General features: G+C 43.7%; 1 protein-coding gene across 1 annotated transcript in view; it reads right to left on the bottom strand.

Annotated features, from left to right (window-relative positions):
* Positions 1-226: 226 nt before the first annotated feature.
* The window catches only part of QSOX2 (quiescin sulfhydryl oxidase 2), a 57,040-nt gene continuing 41,284 nt past the window's right edge, over positions 227-15,982 (bottom strand). Inside the window, exons 11-12 of the mRNA XM_056539059.1 lie at positions 6,666-6,854; positions 227-1,116 (exon numbers count right to left, since the gene is read on the bottom strand). Of these exons, the coding sequence (XP_056395034.1) occupies positions 608-1,116; positions 6,666-6,854 (698 nt within the window). The 3' untranslated portion in view covers positions 227-607. The remainder of the gene's footprint in view (positions 1,117-6,665; positions 6,855-15,982) is intronic.

Genomic DNA, 15,982 nt, shown 5'->3' with positions numbered 1-15,982 from the left:
AAGGGGTCTGATGATGCACCTCTGTGCATGAAACAGTCGCTGTCACCCACCCTAAGGGGACTGATAATGCGCCACTGTGCGTAAAAACAGTCTCTGTTTCACGCACAGGAGCGGCTGTTTCAGGCACAGCCGCTGTCACCCGCCCAGTGAGACGTTCCTGCCTGTGTCTCTCTTCACCTGTTGATCCTGTTAACTGCTGTGAGTTAAATGGAATAAAGTTATATCCAGCTGTACCCATATGGTGAGTGCTCCGATTAGCGCTTGTCATAGGTTCATGGTCATGAACTGTTTTGCCGTGTAGCACCACCGGGGTATTGAGCCGCTCCCAAATCCATTTTGAATACTAGTGTGGACTGTGCCCGGTTTACCTCTATCCACAGTGAGCTGTAATACCACACTCCGTCTATGTTTAGGAATGGTTCTGGAGAAGAAAAAAAAAAAGTGACTTTCCTTTAAATCTCATACAACCCCTTTAAAACACACATAAATACATATATCCCTGATCAAACAAATTAGTACAAAAACTTGGGGGAGGCCAAATGGTCAACTGGAGGTTTAAAAAAATTAAATAAAAAAAAATTAAAGAAAAAGAACACACACAATAAAATTATACATAGGGTCGGTTATACCTGATTTTCCATCTTCTTGACCGAACCTTGAAAAAGAAATACATGATCATTAAAAATAAGCAGGAGGTGAAGTAGAGAACCACACACAGGCTCATGTCTATGTTGGAGAAGCCCAGACTCAGGAAGCTGACTGACATCTTGTTGCCCTCCTGGTGGTTGTCGCTTTTCCCCTTTTCAATGGGTTTTTGTACTAATTTGTCCATGAAGTCTGGTCTGACAATCGGCTTGTTCTGCCTGAAGTCTGCATCTCCTGCGGGTTCCTTATTGTGAAGGTTTTCATTTTTTTTATCCTCTCCTTCGTGACGGTCACTGTTCGGATCGGAGTACTGTAAGGAGATCTCTTTGGCACCATAATGTTTCTTGAGGAAGGCGAGGACCTCCTTTTCGTTCCAGTTGTGCAGCCCGTTTATCTCCTCGTGACAGGCCGGGCACAGGTCAGGCGTGGGCCACTCCACTTTGGGGCTCTTTGGATCCTCACTTGGAGCACCTATAAAGGGGACAGGGGCAGAAAAAAAATATAAATGAGAAGTAACCAGGATCGCGTTGTGAACCCCAAAAAAATATATACAATTCCTTTTTGTTGGAACAGTGTACAAAAGGGTTAAAGAAGAGGTCTCGTGCCCAATCAGTACAGAAAAACGCATACCCTATCTGTAGAATAGGGGATCATTTTTAGATTGCGGGGGGGTCCGAGGGGTGTGGCCCCTGTGATCTTCTGTACGGAGCCCCGGCTCTCCCACAGAGTGGCCGCCGCCGTGCCCCCTCCATATATCTCTATGGGAGAGCCAAAGATAGCCGAACGGCTCTCCCATAGAGATACAGTGATGCCCCGACCTACGATGGCTCCGACATACGATGGCCTCTCAGTCACGTCCCCTCAATGCAAGTCTATGGGAGGGGGCGTGGCGTCCGCCACGCCCCCTCCCATGGACTTGCATTGAGGGGGTGTGGTGTGACATCACAAGAGGCGTGGCCGTGACGTCACAACCCTTGCCGCCCGCAACCAGCCTTCTAAATTAACTCTGGGTGCTGCGCAGAGATCGCAGAGGTCCCAGCTGCGGGACCCTCGCGATCAGAAATCTTATCCCCCATCCTTTGCATAGGGGATAAGATGTCTAGGGGCGGAGTACCCCTATAAAACATTGTGGGGGCACTGCAATGAAGTAGGGATGATGAGCATCGGGGGTCTTACACATTATTCTTCCTTTCTTCACATTACTGATGTTGAATTGGCTTTTATGAAAAGCTTTCAATTTTGAATGCAAAAATAAAAAAAAATAAAAAAAAAAATACCCTCCCATCCCCCTTCTTATCCGGGAGCCCAATGTTCAATTGCCATTATTTATGCATTTAATAGCAAGTAACATGGAAAAAATAAATCTCCACCTCTAGTAAATCTCCTTCACACACAGCGCAGATATAAGCACATATTATAATCATACATCTCTGTCCTCCTAAGACGGCAAACCGGATAGCAATGAATCATGTCCCTGGATGAAGGCGCACAGCCGGCGACAATCATTATCCAATCATCAGTCAACATTCATTCTATGCCGCGCAAAATTACTGAAAGTAAAGGCTCCACAGGCGCTGGCTGGCTTTCTGTGCACTACGGCGCCCCCCACTGTCACCAGGGCCTGACTGCTCTATAAGACAGGTACAGGTGGCAGTATTCGAGGGAGGAGCTTTCATCATTCCTCCATTTTTATTTTATTTTTGACAAGAATGAATGAGGGGGGAAAAAATATATATATCTAACTGTATCTATATCTCTATCTCTACCTACCTACCTACCTACCTCTATCCATCTACCTACCTACCTCTATCTATCCATCTACCTACCTACCTCTATCTATCCATCTACCTACCTCTATCTATCCATCTACCTACCTCTATCTATCTATCCATCCATCCACCTACCTACCACTATCTATCTATCTATCTATCTATCTATCCATCTACCTACCTACCTCTATCTATCTATCCATCTACCTACCTACCTCTATCTATCTATCCATCTACCTACCTACCCCTATCTACCTACCTACCCCTATCTACCTACCTACCCCTATCTACCTACCTACCTCTATCTACCTACCTACCTCTATCTACCTACCTACCTCTATCTACCTACCTTCCCCTATCTACCTACCTACCCCTATCTACCTACCTACCTACCTCTATCTACCTACCTACCTACCTCTATCTACCTACCTACCTACCTCTATCTACCTACCTACCTACCTCTATCTACCTACCTACCTCTACCTACCTACCTACCTACCTCTATCTACCTACCTACCTCTATCTACCTACCTACCTCTACCTACCTACCTACCTACCTCTACCTACCTACCTACCTACCTACCTCTACCTACCTACCTCTATCTATCTACCTCTATCTATCTACCTCTATCTATCTACCTCTATCTATCTACCTCTAACTATCTACCTCTAACTATCTACCTCTAACTATCTACCTCTAACTATCTACCTCTAACTATCTACCTCTAACTATCTACCTCTAACTATCTACCTCTAACTATCTACCTCTAACTATCTACCTCTAACTATCTACCTCTAACTATCTACCTCTAACTATCTACCTCTAACTATCTACCTCTAACTATCTACCTCTAACTATCTACCTCTAACTATCTACCTCTAACTATCTACCTCTAACTATCTACCTCTAACTATCTACCTCTAACTATCTACCTCTAACTATCTACCTCTAACTATCTACCTCTAACTATCTACCTCTAACTATCTACCTCTAACTATCTACCTCTAACTATCTACCTCTAACTATCTACCTCTAACTATCTACCTCTAACTATCTACCTCTAACTATCTACCTCTAATCTATCTATATCTAATCTATCTATCTATCTAACCTGTCCACGTCAATCTCCAATAAGTTTCTGTGTTATTCCTCTTGGAAATGTATGAATACAGGCATTACCATTCCTCTTCTCAATGATGGCATTAGACCAGTGTTTCCCAACCAGGGTGCCTCCAGCTGTTGCAAAACTACAACTCCCAGTATTGCCCGGACAGCCTTTGGCTGTCCGGGCATGCTGGGAGTTGTAGTTTTGCAACAGCTGGAGGCACCCTGGTTGGGAAACACTGCATTAGACTGTGACATCCTACTTACAAGGGGAATAGTTACATCCAGTTATCAATGTATTTCCACAAGGAGCAGCGTTCTAAAAAAAAATAAAAAATAAAAAAAATCTGTATTTTATTTATATTTGTATTGCCCATGTAAAAACAATTTAGGGGTATTGGGGAAGATTTATCAAAACTTGTCCAGAGGAAAAGTTGCTGAGTTGCCCATAGCAACCAATCCGATTGCTACTTTCCTTTTTCTCAGGCCTTTTCAAAAATGAAAGAAGCGATCTGATTGGTTGCTATGGGCAACTCAGCAACTTTTCCTCTGGACAGGTTTTGATGAATCTCCCCCAATGTTTCTTAGAACTCTGCGCCATTCCTCAGTTATTCCTCCTGGAAATGTGGGAATACAATGACAACTGGTTGTTACTATTCCCTTTTGTCAGTAGGATGTCACAGTCTGACCCTTTAGGGCTCATTTATAGAATACGGATAGAATATAACTTTTTTTTCTGTATAATTGTTTGAGATCTCTAAAGAAACTACCGTAGCTTTCTATTGCAGCCTGTTCTGGTGTCTGGACAGTAGGGGGAGCTCTAATGGAACAAGAGTTGATGTTACAGTGCTACAATATATACCGCACGCAGGCAGTAAACTGTACACCATGAGAAAAAGTTACTGAGTTGCCCATAGCAACCAATCAGATCGCTTCTTTCATTTCTGAAAAGGCCTGTGCAAATGAAAGAAACGATCTGATTGGTTGCTATGGGAAACTCAGCAACTTTTCCTCTGGACAGGTTTTGATAAATCTCCCCCCAAGACCCAATCTGTAGGTGCATGGATGACTCACTGGCTTGCAAAATAATCTGAAAACTTGTAGTGATCCAGAACTTAACTTTAAATTTTTCAAAAAATTTTAAATATATTTTATATTTATTTTATTTAAAAAAGGTTGCAATAAAGTCCAAAAGTGCCCAATCCCATATTTCGAATCCCTAGGTTTCAATGACAAATGTGCACATTTAGAGTATGTTCCTAAGTGCCATATTTTGCTACTGCGCGTTTTCCTACCCATTGACTTCAAGCGCAGCAAAATACGGCAGGTGGGAATGTACCCTTAAAACGTAAGCGGACTCGAGTCTTAAAGGGGTACTCCGTTGGAAAACAACATTTTTTTCTAATCTACTGACTCCATAAAGTTGAATACATTTGTAAATTACTTCTATTTAAAAATCTTAATCCTTCCAGCACTTATCAGCTGCTGTATACTACAGAGGAAGTTGTGTAGTCCTCTCCAGTCTGACCACAGTGCTCTCTGCTGCCTCTTCTGTCCGTGTCAGGAGCTGTCCAGTTCCTGATATGAACAGAGGTGGCAGCAGAGAGCACTGTGGTCAGACTGGAAAGAACTACACAACATCCTCTGGAGCATACAGCAGCTGATAAGTGCTGGAAGGATTAAGATTTTTAAATAGAAGGAATGTACAAATCTGTATAACTTTTTGGTACGAGTTGATTTTAAAAAATGTGTTTTCCACTGGAGTACCCCTTTAAAGAGACATAAGCCTTATAAAACAGTATACAGTTTAAAGGGGTTATCCAAAGATTAAAAGGTATCCCCTATGTACAGAATAGGGGATAACTAGCTAATCTGTGGGGGTCTGACTAAAGGGATCCTTACCTTTTAATGTAATAAATGAAGGAGCAGCACTGCACAGTCTCGGCCACTGCTTTATTCACTCACATTTCTGAAAATAGCAAAGTTCAGAGCTTGGCAATGTTTGGAAGTCCCATAGAAAATGAATGGAGCAGCGGCCAGGCATAAACCCTGCCACAATTCTCTCAGGGAACAACTGACCTCCATTCTTGTGATCATAGGAATCCCAGCGGTAGGACCAGCACTAATTCCTTATACCAGTGGTCTTCAAACCGTGGACCTCCAGTTGTTTCAAAACTACAACTCCCAGCATGCACTGACAGCAGTTGGCTGTTTAAAGGGGTACTATTTTTTTTTAGGTCTTTATAAGTCAACTGGTGCCAGAAAGTTAAGCTGATTTGTAAATTACTTCCTTCTATTAAAAAATCTTTACCCTTCCTGTACTTTTTAGCTGCTGAATACTACAGAGGAAATTCTGTTCTTTTTGAATTTCTTTTCTGTCTTGTCCACAGTGCTCTCTACTGACACCTCTGTCCATGTCAGGAACTGTCCAGAGTAGCATAGGTTTGCTATGAGGATTTTCTCCTGCTATGTCACCAGAGAGCACTGCGGACAAGACAAAAAAGGCATTCAAAAAGAACAGAATTCCCTCTGTAGCATACAGCTGCTAAAAAGTACTGGAAGGGTAAAGTTTTTTTTTTAATAGAAGTAATTTACAAATGTCTGTTTAACTTTCTGGCACTAGTTCATTAAAAAAAAAAAAAAAAAAAAATTATATTATATATATATATACATATACATATACATATACATATATACATATACATATATATATATATATATATATATAATAAATAAATAAAAAAAAGTTTTCCACCGGAGTACCCCTTTAAGCATGCTGGGAGTTGTGGCTTTGCAACAGCTGGAGTTCTACAGTTTGGGGATCTCTGCCCTATACTTTGGTTTGGGGATAACTTTTAATGTTTGATTAACCCCTTTGAATGCAGGAAGGGTGCCAGATCAATGATTCCCAACCAGTGTGTCTTCAGCTGTTGCAAAACTACAACTCCCAGCATGCCCGGACAGCCTTTGGCTGTCCGGGCATGCTGGGAGTTGTAGTTTTGCAACACCTGGAGGCACTCTGGTTAGGAAACACTGCTATAGATGATAAATTACTAGTGGGTCACTACATGTTTTATGTAATCCGTGATGTAGACCAAAGTGATAAGTCTGATTGAGTACAGTAACCTGTCACAGTCTCTACTCACCAGCCAGTCTCTTGTTCACCACATTGTGTTTTTTCCACAGCCAGAGCACTGCCTCGTCCGCTGTCTTCACGCTGTCCACCGACTCCTTCGCCATGGCTTCAAAGTGCTGTGCGCACTCCCGACATCCGAAAAATTCCCTGATATACCGTCTCATTGTTTTCAGCACCGCCTGAGCATCCCCTTCGAATTCTACAAAGAAATGACATGGCTGAAAATATCCAAAGAGTTTGCCATAAAAGATACAACACAGCACATAAGTAATACTATAATACCCACTATGCACAGGCCCAAGAGGAAATAATGCACAATTTACATTTGGTCAATCACATTGCAGAAAATCTCCACCTATTTTGTGTATCCATGGTAACAGAATATACACACCATGTAGTACGATTCTGCAGTTTTTCATCTGCCCCCTAACACTTTCTACACTTGCTAACCTACAGACAATAGAATAGGGGGCAGATGGAACTGAGCTACAAATGCCGGCAGGAATCAAATGCATTAAAGGAGTAGTGCAGTGAAATGTAACTTATCCCCTATCCAAAAGGATAGGGGATAAGTTATAGATCGCGGGGGTCCGACTGGTGGGACCAGTCGGACCCCCACGATCTATAATTTATCCCCTATCCTTTGGATAGGGGATAAATTATATTTCACTGCACTACTCCTTTAATCATCTTCTGAACAGGGCCCCGGAAGTCTGCCGGAAAAGGCCATTCCGACCCCGCAGGAAGCCGCAGCAGACACGCCCCCTCCATGTATCTCTATGGGATACATTGAGGGGGCATGAAGTCGCCACTTTGTGCGGGGATAGGCACACGGGGGGCCCCGTCTAGGAGATTGCGGGGGGTTCTTTGGATGGGGGAATAACTCCTTTAAAGTATTTTAAAAAATGGCTGCAAAGCTATACCTATGCCCTAAAAATGTATATTTTACTGTAAAAACATGTGTGATCAGGGCCGCCTAAGCTATTCAATGATAGAGAAATCTAATTTTTGTAGAGTTGGCCAGAGGTCCTCATTAAAGGGGTACTCCACTGGAAAAAAAAAAATGTTCTCAACTGATGGCAGAAAGTTAAACGGATTTGTATATTACTTCTATTAAAAAATCTTTATCCTTCCAGTACTTATCAGCTGCTGTATGATCCACAGGAAGTTTTTTATTTTTTTTTTACATTTCCTTTCTGCCTGACCACAGTGCTCTCTGCTGACACCTCTGTCCATTTTAGGAACTGTCCAGAGTAGGAGCAAATCCCCATAGAAAATCTATCCTGCTCTGGACAGTTCCTAAAATGGACAGTGGTGTCAGCAGAGAGCACTGTTGTCAGACGGAAAGGAAAGGAAAAGAAAAACTTCCTGTGGATAATAACAGCAGCTGATAAGTACTGGAAGGGTTAAGATTTTTAAATAGAAATAATTACAAATCTGTTTAACTTTCTGGCACCAGATGATTTAAAAAATAAATAAATAAATAAAGTTTTCCAGTGGAGTACCCCTTTTAAGGGGTAACTCCAATAGAAGTAGAGGATCCTTAACAGTATAATCTACATATATTAATCCCAATTTATTTTTTTTTTTTAACTTACACGTGTCTCTTCTCCAGTCACACGTAAAGCTACATTTAAAATTGTGTGGAGAGCATTATGGGAAAGCATGTCAAATACACAGTTTGGAGCCAATGAAAGCCTGCAGTGCCATGTAGTAACGAACAACTTTATTTATATATTTTTACTTTGGATGTAAATGGAGCAGAAACCAACGGTATAAATGAGGCCATGAATTTGCAGATTTACCCTTTATTTAATGTAGCTGTAAGGCCTCTTTCACTACAGGTATCATCCTGTAAAGAAAAACCTCCGTTATTACTCCGGGCAAAAAGTCCTGAAAACTTCCGTCAAAAAATCCCATTCACGTCAATGGGATTTTTTGAACATTCTTTTGCATCAGGCATGTCCGTTTTTGCTAATGTCAATTATTTTTGCCGGCACAAAAGACACAAATTTTTGGTCCGGCAAAAAGAATGGTGAAAAACCGGATGTTAAAATTTAACATTTAAGTCTATGGGAACTGAATGTTCAAAAAACAAAAAAAAAAAACATGCGTTATCAATTATTGTCAGGTTTTTTAAAGGGGTACTCCAGTTGAAAACTATTTTATTTTTTTTTTTTATTATCAACTGGTGCCAGAAAGTTAAACAGATTTGAAAATGACTTCCATTGAAACATCTTAATCCTTCCAGTACTTATTAGCTGCTGAATACTAGAGAGGAAATTATTTTCTTCTTGGAACACCGTGTTCTCTGCTGACATCACGAGCACAGTGCTTTCTGCTGACATCTCTGTCCAGAGCAGCATATGTTTACTATGCGGATTTTCTCCTACTCTGGACAGTTCTTAAAATGGACAGAGATGCCAGCAGAGCGCACTGTGGTCATAATGTCAGCAGAGAGCTCTGTGTTCCAAAAAGAAAATAATTTCCTCTGTAGTATTCAGCAGCTAATAAGTACTAGAATGATTAAGATTTTTTAATAAAAAGTAATTTACAAATCTGTTTAAAGGGGTACTCCAGCGCTTAGACATCTTATCCCCTATCCACAGCTGTCACGTCCCCAACCAAAGGCTTTCATTGAAGGGGGCAGAGCGTGACGTCACACGGGGCGGAGCCTTGACGTCACAACGCTCCGGCCCTGTGATCGACAATAATCAGACCCAGAGCGAACACGCTCCGGGGACTGATTTTAAGGGGGTGCGGCGTGCAAGATCATGGGGGTCCCCAGCGGCGGGACTCCCACGATGAGGCATCTTATCCTCTATCCTTTGGATAGGGGATAAGATGTCTAAGCGTCGGAGTACCCCTTTAACTTTCTGGCACCAGTTGATTTAAAAAAAATATATATTTCCCCCGGAGTACTCCTTTAACATCCTTTTTTTTTGTACTGAGCATGCTCAGGACAGCTTTCCCAAAAAAAGGTAAAAACCTGATTAAAAACAAAACAAAACAGATGTAACTGATGATAACGGATGATAACATCAGGTTTTTTAAGAAAAAAGGCATTAAAAATAACAGATGATGGTCATCAGTTATCATCCGTTATTACCAGTTATTGCATCCGTTTTTTTTCTCTCCATCCGTTATTGTAAAATAACAGGATGATACCTGTAGTGTGAAAGGGGCCTAAAGCCAGTGCTTTTGTGAATGCTTCAGTCCAAGTAGCTGAGGTATGGAGCGCCATAATGCAAAGTGGAACACCCTACTTCTGTGGCGTAATGGCCAGCGCTGGCACATGCGACGGGCAGCTTGTTTTCCACCTAATGGCTTGGCACAGTGCCACTGCCCACTTTACTCGAATTAATATTTAACACTGTTGCAGCAGTAATGTTTTGCTGAGTCTTATCAGGAACGGACGAAGGAAAGCCGAGCTGGACAGAGGGGGATCAGTATTCGAGAATGGAGGTGTGTGTTTCAGCACAGACAAAATAGGTTTGATTGAAGAGATACGGAGATGGTCTGCTGGAAGCATGAATGAAGGACTGCGGCGGGCAGAATGTTCTGTAACACCTGTTGGAACACTGCCCAATGCCATACAATCCCTGGGAGCTTGGCATCAGAAAGGTGAAAAAAGTGTATGCAACTGTGTGCAGCTGAGATACAGGGGTGTTGCAGGAGAGATCGCGGTAGGTCCCCAGCGGCAGGATCCCTGCAATCTAACATCTTATCCCCTATCCTTTTGATAGGGGATAAGATGTTTAGCGCCGGAGTACCCCTTTAAGTAATTTCTCACCTACTTCTTGGGAAACTTGGGAGACAATAAATATGGTCATTACGGGCACCACAGATTGTGTTATAAAGCAGGTTCACACTGTAGTTACCGTATTTTTCGCCGTATAAGACGCACTTTTTCTTTCCCCAAAAAGTCTGTGCGTCTTATACGGCGAATAACCCCTATCGCGGCGGTCCCTGCGGCCATCAACGGCCGGCACCCGCGGCTAATACAGGACATCACCGATCGCGGTGATGCCCTGTATTAACCCTTCAGACGCGGCGATCAAAGCTGACCCCCGCGTCTGAAGGGAAAGTGACACTAACCCGGCTTCATTTCACCGCGGCGGTCCCGAACAGCCCGACTGAATAGCCGGGTTAGTGCTTACAGGACACCGGGAGGGACCTTACCTGCCTCCTCTGTGTCTTCTCCGTTCAGGGATCCCCCGTATGGCTGGCGCTCTCCTTCCTCGTCATCACGTACGTGCGTCGGCGAGCGTAACGACGTGATGGCGGCGACGGAGAGCGAGGATACCCGGCCGGCAGCAGAGACGTTCGGGAGCGACTGGGACACGGCGACAGCGATGGAGCGACATCCAGGGCAGCGGTGACAGGTCTGGAGCAGCGGGGACACGTGAGTATTACCTCCTATGCAGTGGTTTTCAATCTGCGGACCTCCAGATGTTGCAAAACTACAACTCCCAGCATGCCCGGACAGCCAACGGCTGTCCGGGCATGCTGGGGGTTGTAGTTTTGCAACATCTGGAGGTCCGCAGGTTGAAGACCACTATTGGGTTCAAAATCTTTATTTTTTTAGATTTTGCACCTATAAATTGGGTGCGTCTTATAAGCCGGTGCGTCCTATAGGGCGAAAAATACGGTATGTAGTGAAATATATTCCCAGCTTCTAGACTGCTGTGCAACTAGCGTGTTTGCCACTCAGGAACAAGGGAGAGTTGGGTGCCAACTCCAGAGGGAGTATTATCAAGTTACTTACAGCTTAATCCAGTGTTTCCCAACCAGGGTGCCTCCAGCTGTTGCAAAACTACAACTCACTGCATGGCAGGACAGCCCTAGGCTGTCTGGGCATGCTGGAAGTTGCAGTATTGCAAGAACTAGCACCCTGGTTCGGAAAAACAGGCATAATCTTAAAGGGGAAGGCCCCTATTAGTTATATACAAAATGTTCCCCTTCTTTTATAGCAGAAAGCTCACATATCCTCTCATGTCTCTGGACATATTTCTATATTGTTCAATAAAAGCCCCCGGCAGTAGCCCCCCCCTCCCTCATGTCACACATAAATAAGACGCCGGCTCATAAGATTACAGCAGATTAGATGCCAGTATTAAGAAATGCTTCAAAACAATTTTTAGAAACCAAATGAAATCACCCAATCACTCAGAAGACAGACGCTCAATCTCCCCGGGATGGAAAAGTCTCCAGGGAAAATAATAAAAAATGTTTAATTTTAAATAATGGATTTATGAACAGTACCGCAAAATAATGAACATCTTTTACTGCTGAAAAATGGTTTTAGATCGTAATGAAATATGAACAATAAATGGTCAATTGTTAAAAGGGGAAGCACAGTGATATGGCACAGTGATGGTGTGGTGGCCCAGTACGGGAGTTGTTACCCCGTACCCCTGCTGTCCTGTCAGGCAGCCTTCCTGAAGTGTCCCCTGGGCCCCCTTTCATCTGTTCTACTGTAATTGTATATTATCCCCTATGTTATGTATATAAGAATATTGTATCTTTAAGAAAGGTTAACATGTGATCACCAGTTGTCATGTGATTGTTACCCGGGAGGTATCAGTGACCAGGTGACTTAAGGGTGACCAATGGGACCCCACCAGAGTCTCCCCCATAAAAGTCCTGGAAGGAGTCTCTTCTCTCTCTTAGTTCCTGAGTCTTTGCTGAGGTGCAGTCGAGCCTAAGAGTCTGGAGTAATCGGAGCCTCAAGTCAAGTCTGCAGTCACAAGATACAAGTCTACAAGTAACTACAGTCACAGCTTAGTCTGTCTCCAGTCAAGTCATGTCAGTCACTGTCATCTATTGTCAATGCAACGTGGCCTGCACTAAATTGTCCAAATACACTAAAAGTCCCAGCAAGCCCTTAAGGTCTCTGAAGTCACCTCCGTGGGCCCCGGCTACACTGTATAGACTTTACCATCTGTCACTCAGTAAAGCTTCCGCTGTCCGTAACTTGGCATCGGAGTCATTATTGCCCCTGTGCCTAGCCCAGGATCCAGCGGTATACCTTCGGGTGGTATTGAGGATAAACCACGCCCTGGCGTCACAAATACAAGGGGTTAATGCCATCTGCCCCTAGGATAATTCCATCTGCCCTGCATCACAGCCCTTTCCACAATGGGCTTGCTGACTCCCAGGTTAAGGGGGGGGGGGGGTGCATGCTTGAAACTCAAGTTTTAAGTTTACCTGGAAGCCTAAGGCACCATTCACATGGTGGAATGCCTGGCCAGAAAATTCCCGAATGCGCCGGCACTAGGACCGCTCGAAGATGCGACGTCTCTATAGACACCAATGCATTTCCGAGCGGATTTTGCTGAAAAAATTGACAAGTCAGTTCTTTCTGTGGAGTCCGGAATCGGAATCTCTGCAACAGAAATTCTGCTGTGTGCACAGTGCAGCAGAATCCAGACTCAGCAGAATCTTCTAATTTAATTTTTTTCTGCTAGATTCAGATGCGTGAATGGGGCCTAAGGGTCACCATACACTCCAGTCAAAAGTTGGAAAAACCCGCAGACTTCAGGTCTAGATCAGCTGACTAAAGCAGTGTTCTCCAATCAGGGTTCCTACTGCTGTTGCAAATCTATAACTTCCAGCATGCCCAAACAGCATTTGGCTGACCTGGCATGCTGTGAGTTGTAGTTTTGTAACAGCTGGAGGCACTCTGGTTGGGCAACACTCCTCTGAAGTGTAAGGGGGCCTCCTGACAGATGATGTTTGGGGAGAGAAGGATTGAGTATGCTGGATGTTAAGTACCCAACCCTATTGTCAACCTTCCCACAGCTTAAATATGATTTAAGTTCAGCCAAAATGGGCCATCTTTATCAGTGAATTTGGTGCGAATGACTCCGACTATATCCTTTCTTAGACTGGCGTAAGGTCAATGTGAGCCATTGATTTCATACAGGATTACAGTGGTAAGTAGTGTGAGAACTATGTTAGTCATGGCAGGGGTCCAGAATATGGTGGTGGTCTGAACACAGCCTCTCAGAGGTGCCATATTGCTTTACTTTAATTCTCTAGAAACCAGTGCACGTATCCATAGCAACCAGCCTTATTCAGTACAGGCTAGAAAATCTAAACCTAGGCCTGGTTGCTATGGAAAACAGGAAGACTGGGTTCACACTACGATTTGTAACTACGGTTCCCGTATACAGCTGGGAGGAGGGGGCGTGGCTTAACCGCGGCGCCCGCACTCAGCCGTATTCGGGAACCGTATTTAATGCATGTCTGAGCCGACCGGAGTGAACCGCAGCCTCCAGTCGGCTGCGTTTTCGGTCGTATGCGGTTTCCCGACAGCAGGCAAAAACGTGGTCGACTGCGTTTTTGCCTACGGCCGGGAAACCACATACGGCCGAAAAAGCAGCCGACCAGAGGCTGCGGTTCACTCCGGTCGGCTCATAGACATGCATTAAATACGGTTCCCCTACACGGCTGAGTGCGGGCACCGCGATTAAGCCCCGCCCCCTCCTCCCAGCTGTATACGGGAACCGTAGTTACAAATCGTAGTGTGAACCCAGCCTAACAGCGTTCACTCGAGGCCTAGGTAGCTTCTAAGGCACATTCTTATACAGGTATATACATGGTAGCTACAATCTAGTTGCTATTGGCAACACTATAGTTGCTGCCATCAAATTACTTCTGGGGGAAGTGGAGAAGTTATCCCTAACGACCAATTACATTTGTGCTTTCATTTTCCACAAACCCACTGCTAAATATTTGGTTGTTATGGACAATTGTTCCCCTTCCCCTCAAACTGGATCTGAAGTTGCCCACAGATGTCGGCTCTAGCATTTCGAGGGGCAAGTAGAAACTGGATGTAATAATATGGTTAGTAGGTTGCTAGGGGCAACAGCCCCATTCTGGTCCCAGATGTGTGACTGTGAGGCATCCTACAGGGATATAAGTGCAAAAATTACATTTCCATAATATTTTAACATCCAGGAATAGTTAAGAAAAACTTAGAGAATTCTAATTCCTTACAGCTTTTCTTTCAGTGACATGGGCCATTTTATAACATCAGACAGGAAAGCGGCCTACATTCTGCTACTGGAGCACATTGGTGGGAATATGTACGAGCTGAGCGCAATGGCGGGAATACGCACGATATGGACGATGGAGCACCCCTGTAGGTGTAATTAGGGAACTGGCTAGAATAATGGTTTCAATGTTGTTTTTTGAAACTAATGGGTCGGTTTGGGGTCTAGATGAAATATATCAATACCTCATAACCTCACACGACCCAGCTGATAACACACGAGTGAAGCCATTACCCACCAGGTCCACCACATCCCGCAACACCAGGCATTGTCTGAGGAATAAGGAGTTAAGAGACAAAATGGCTCATTTTGTTTTTTTTCTTGGCTAAGTCCCTGGCTGGATCTTGTGCGGACATCTGCCACGTATCATCGTGTAATCCTCCTTTTCTCCTTCCTCACAAACTACCGCAATTCTGCTTTACCCTAATCTCTAAAGTGGACAATAGCCATTAAACCCGTACCTGGTGGCGGGAGGATTAGAGACAGGCGACAGGCTTTTTACTCGATGGGATTTAAAGCAAGATATAAGGAGAGAGGGGGGGAAAAAACCTTCCCAAGACATAATCCACAGACTAAAAGTGACCCAATTCTTTGATCGGAAGGAGCGCTCGGCAGATTTGGGCTGTTCTGGGAAGGGGCTAACGACAAGTGTGAGACCACTTACAGAAAAGGACGGCGCCGAGACTCACACTGCGGCAGCCAATGGCAGCAGCTCTGGTTATAGGGAAGACTTAACCACTTCCAGTCTTGTTACCAAGCAATAAATCATAAAACTATTACATACAAATAAACAATGGAGAACGCTTTATTCACAGGACGTCTGAGAAAAAAAAATAATACAAGGAATCTTCTAATACCACGTACCCCTGTATCTTCGGGTGTAGGAAAGATTGTACAAGTGAAGTCCCTGCAGTTCCATATTACGAATGTGTTTTTATCCCAGCTAGGGACTAAAACAATAAATACATTACAAAATATGGGATTCATTAAAAGAGTTTTTTTTGGGGGGGGGAAAAGCTCTTTTTTGCTCCCCCCCTCCTCCCAAAAAAACAACAAAAACACAACACAATGCAATTCATGTCTTAAGTCTGTGTCTGATATAGCAATTCATCCATATTCAAATAAATGGGTTAAAGCTGCAATATCTGGCATGGCCTATAGACTAGAGTGGCAATGTTTCTGGGGAAAAACAACAGATCAATTTATCTTAGGGGCTATTCACACCAACTATTTAGGCAACCAACCTGTCAAAAATGCAGACATCTAC

The sequence above is a fragment of the Hyla sarda genome, chromosome 9 (genome assembly GCF_029499605.1).
Source record: "Hyla sarda isolate aHylSar1 chromosome 9, aHylSar1.hap1, whole genome shotgun sequence".
NCBI lineage: Eukaryota > Metazoa > Chordata > Amphibia > Anura > Hylidae > Hyla > Hyla sarda.
The sequence above is the reverse complement of the archived record's forward strand: the minus strand, read 5'-3'. Positions and strand labels throughout refer to the sequence as shown.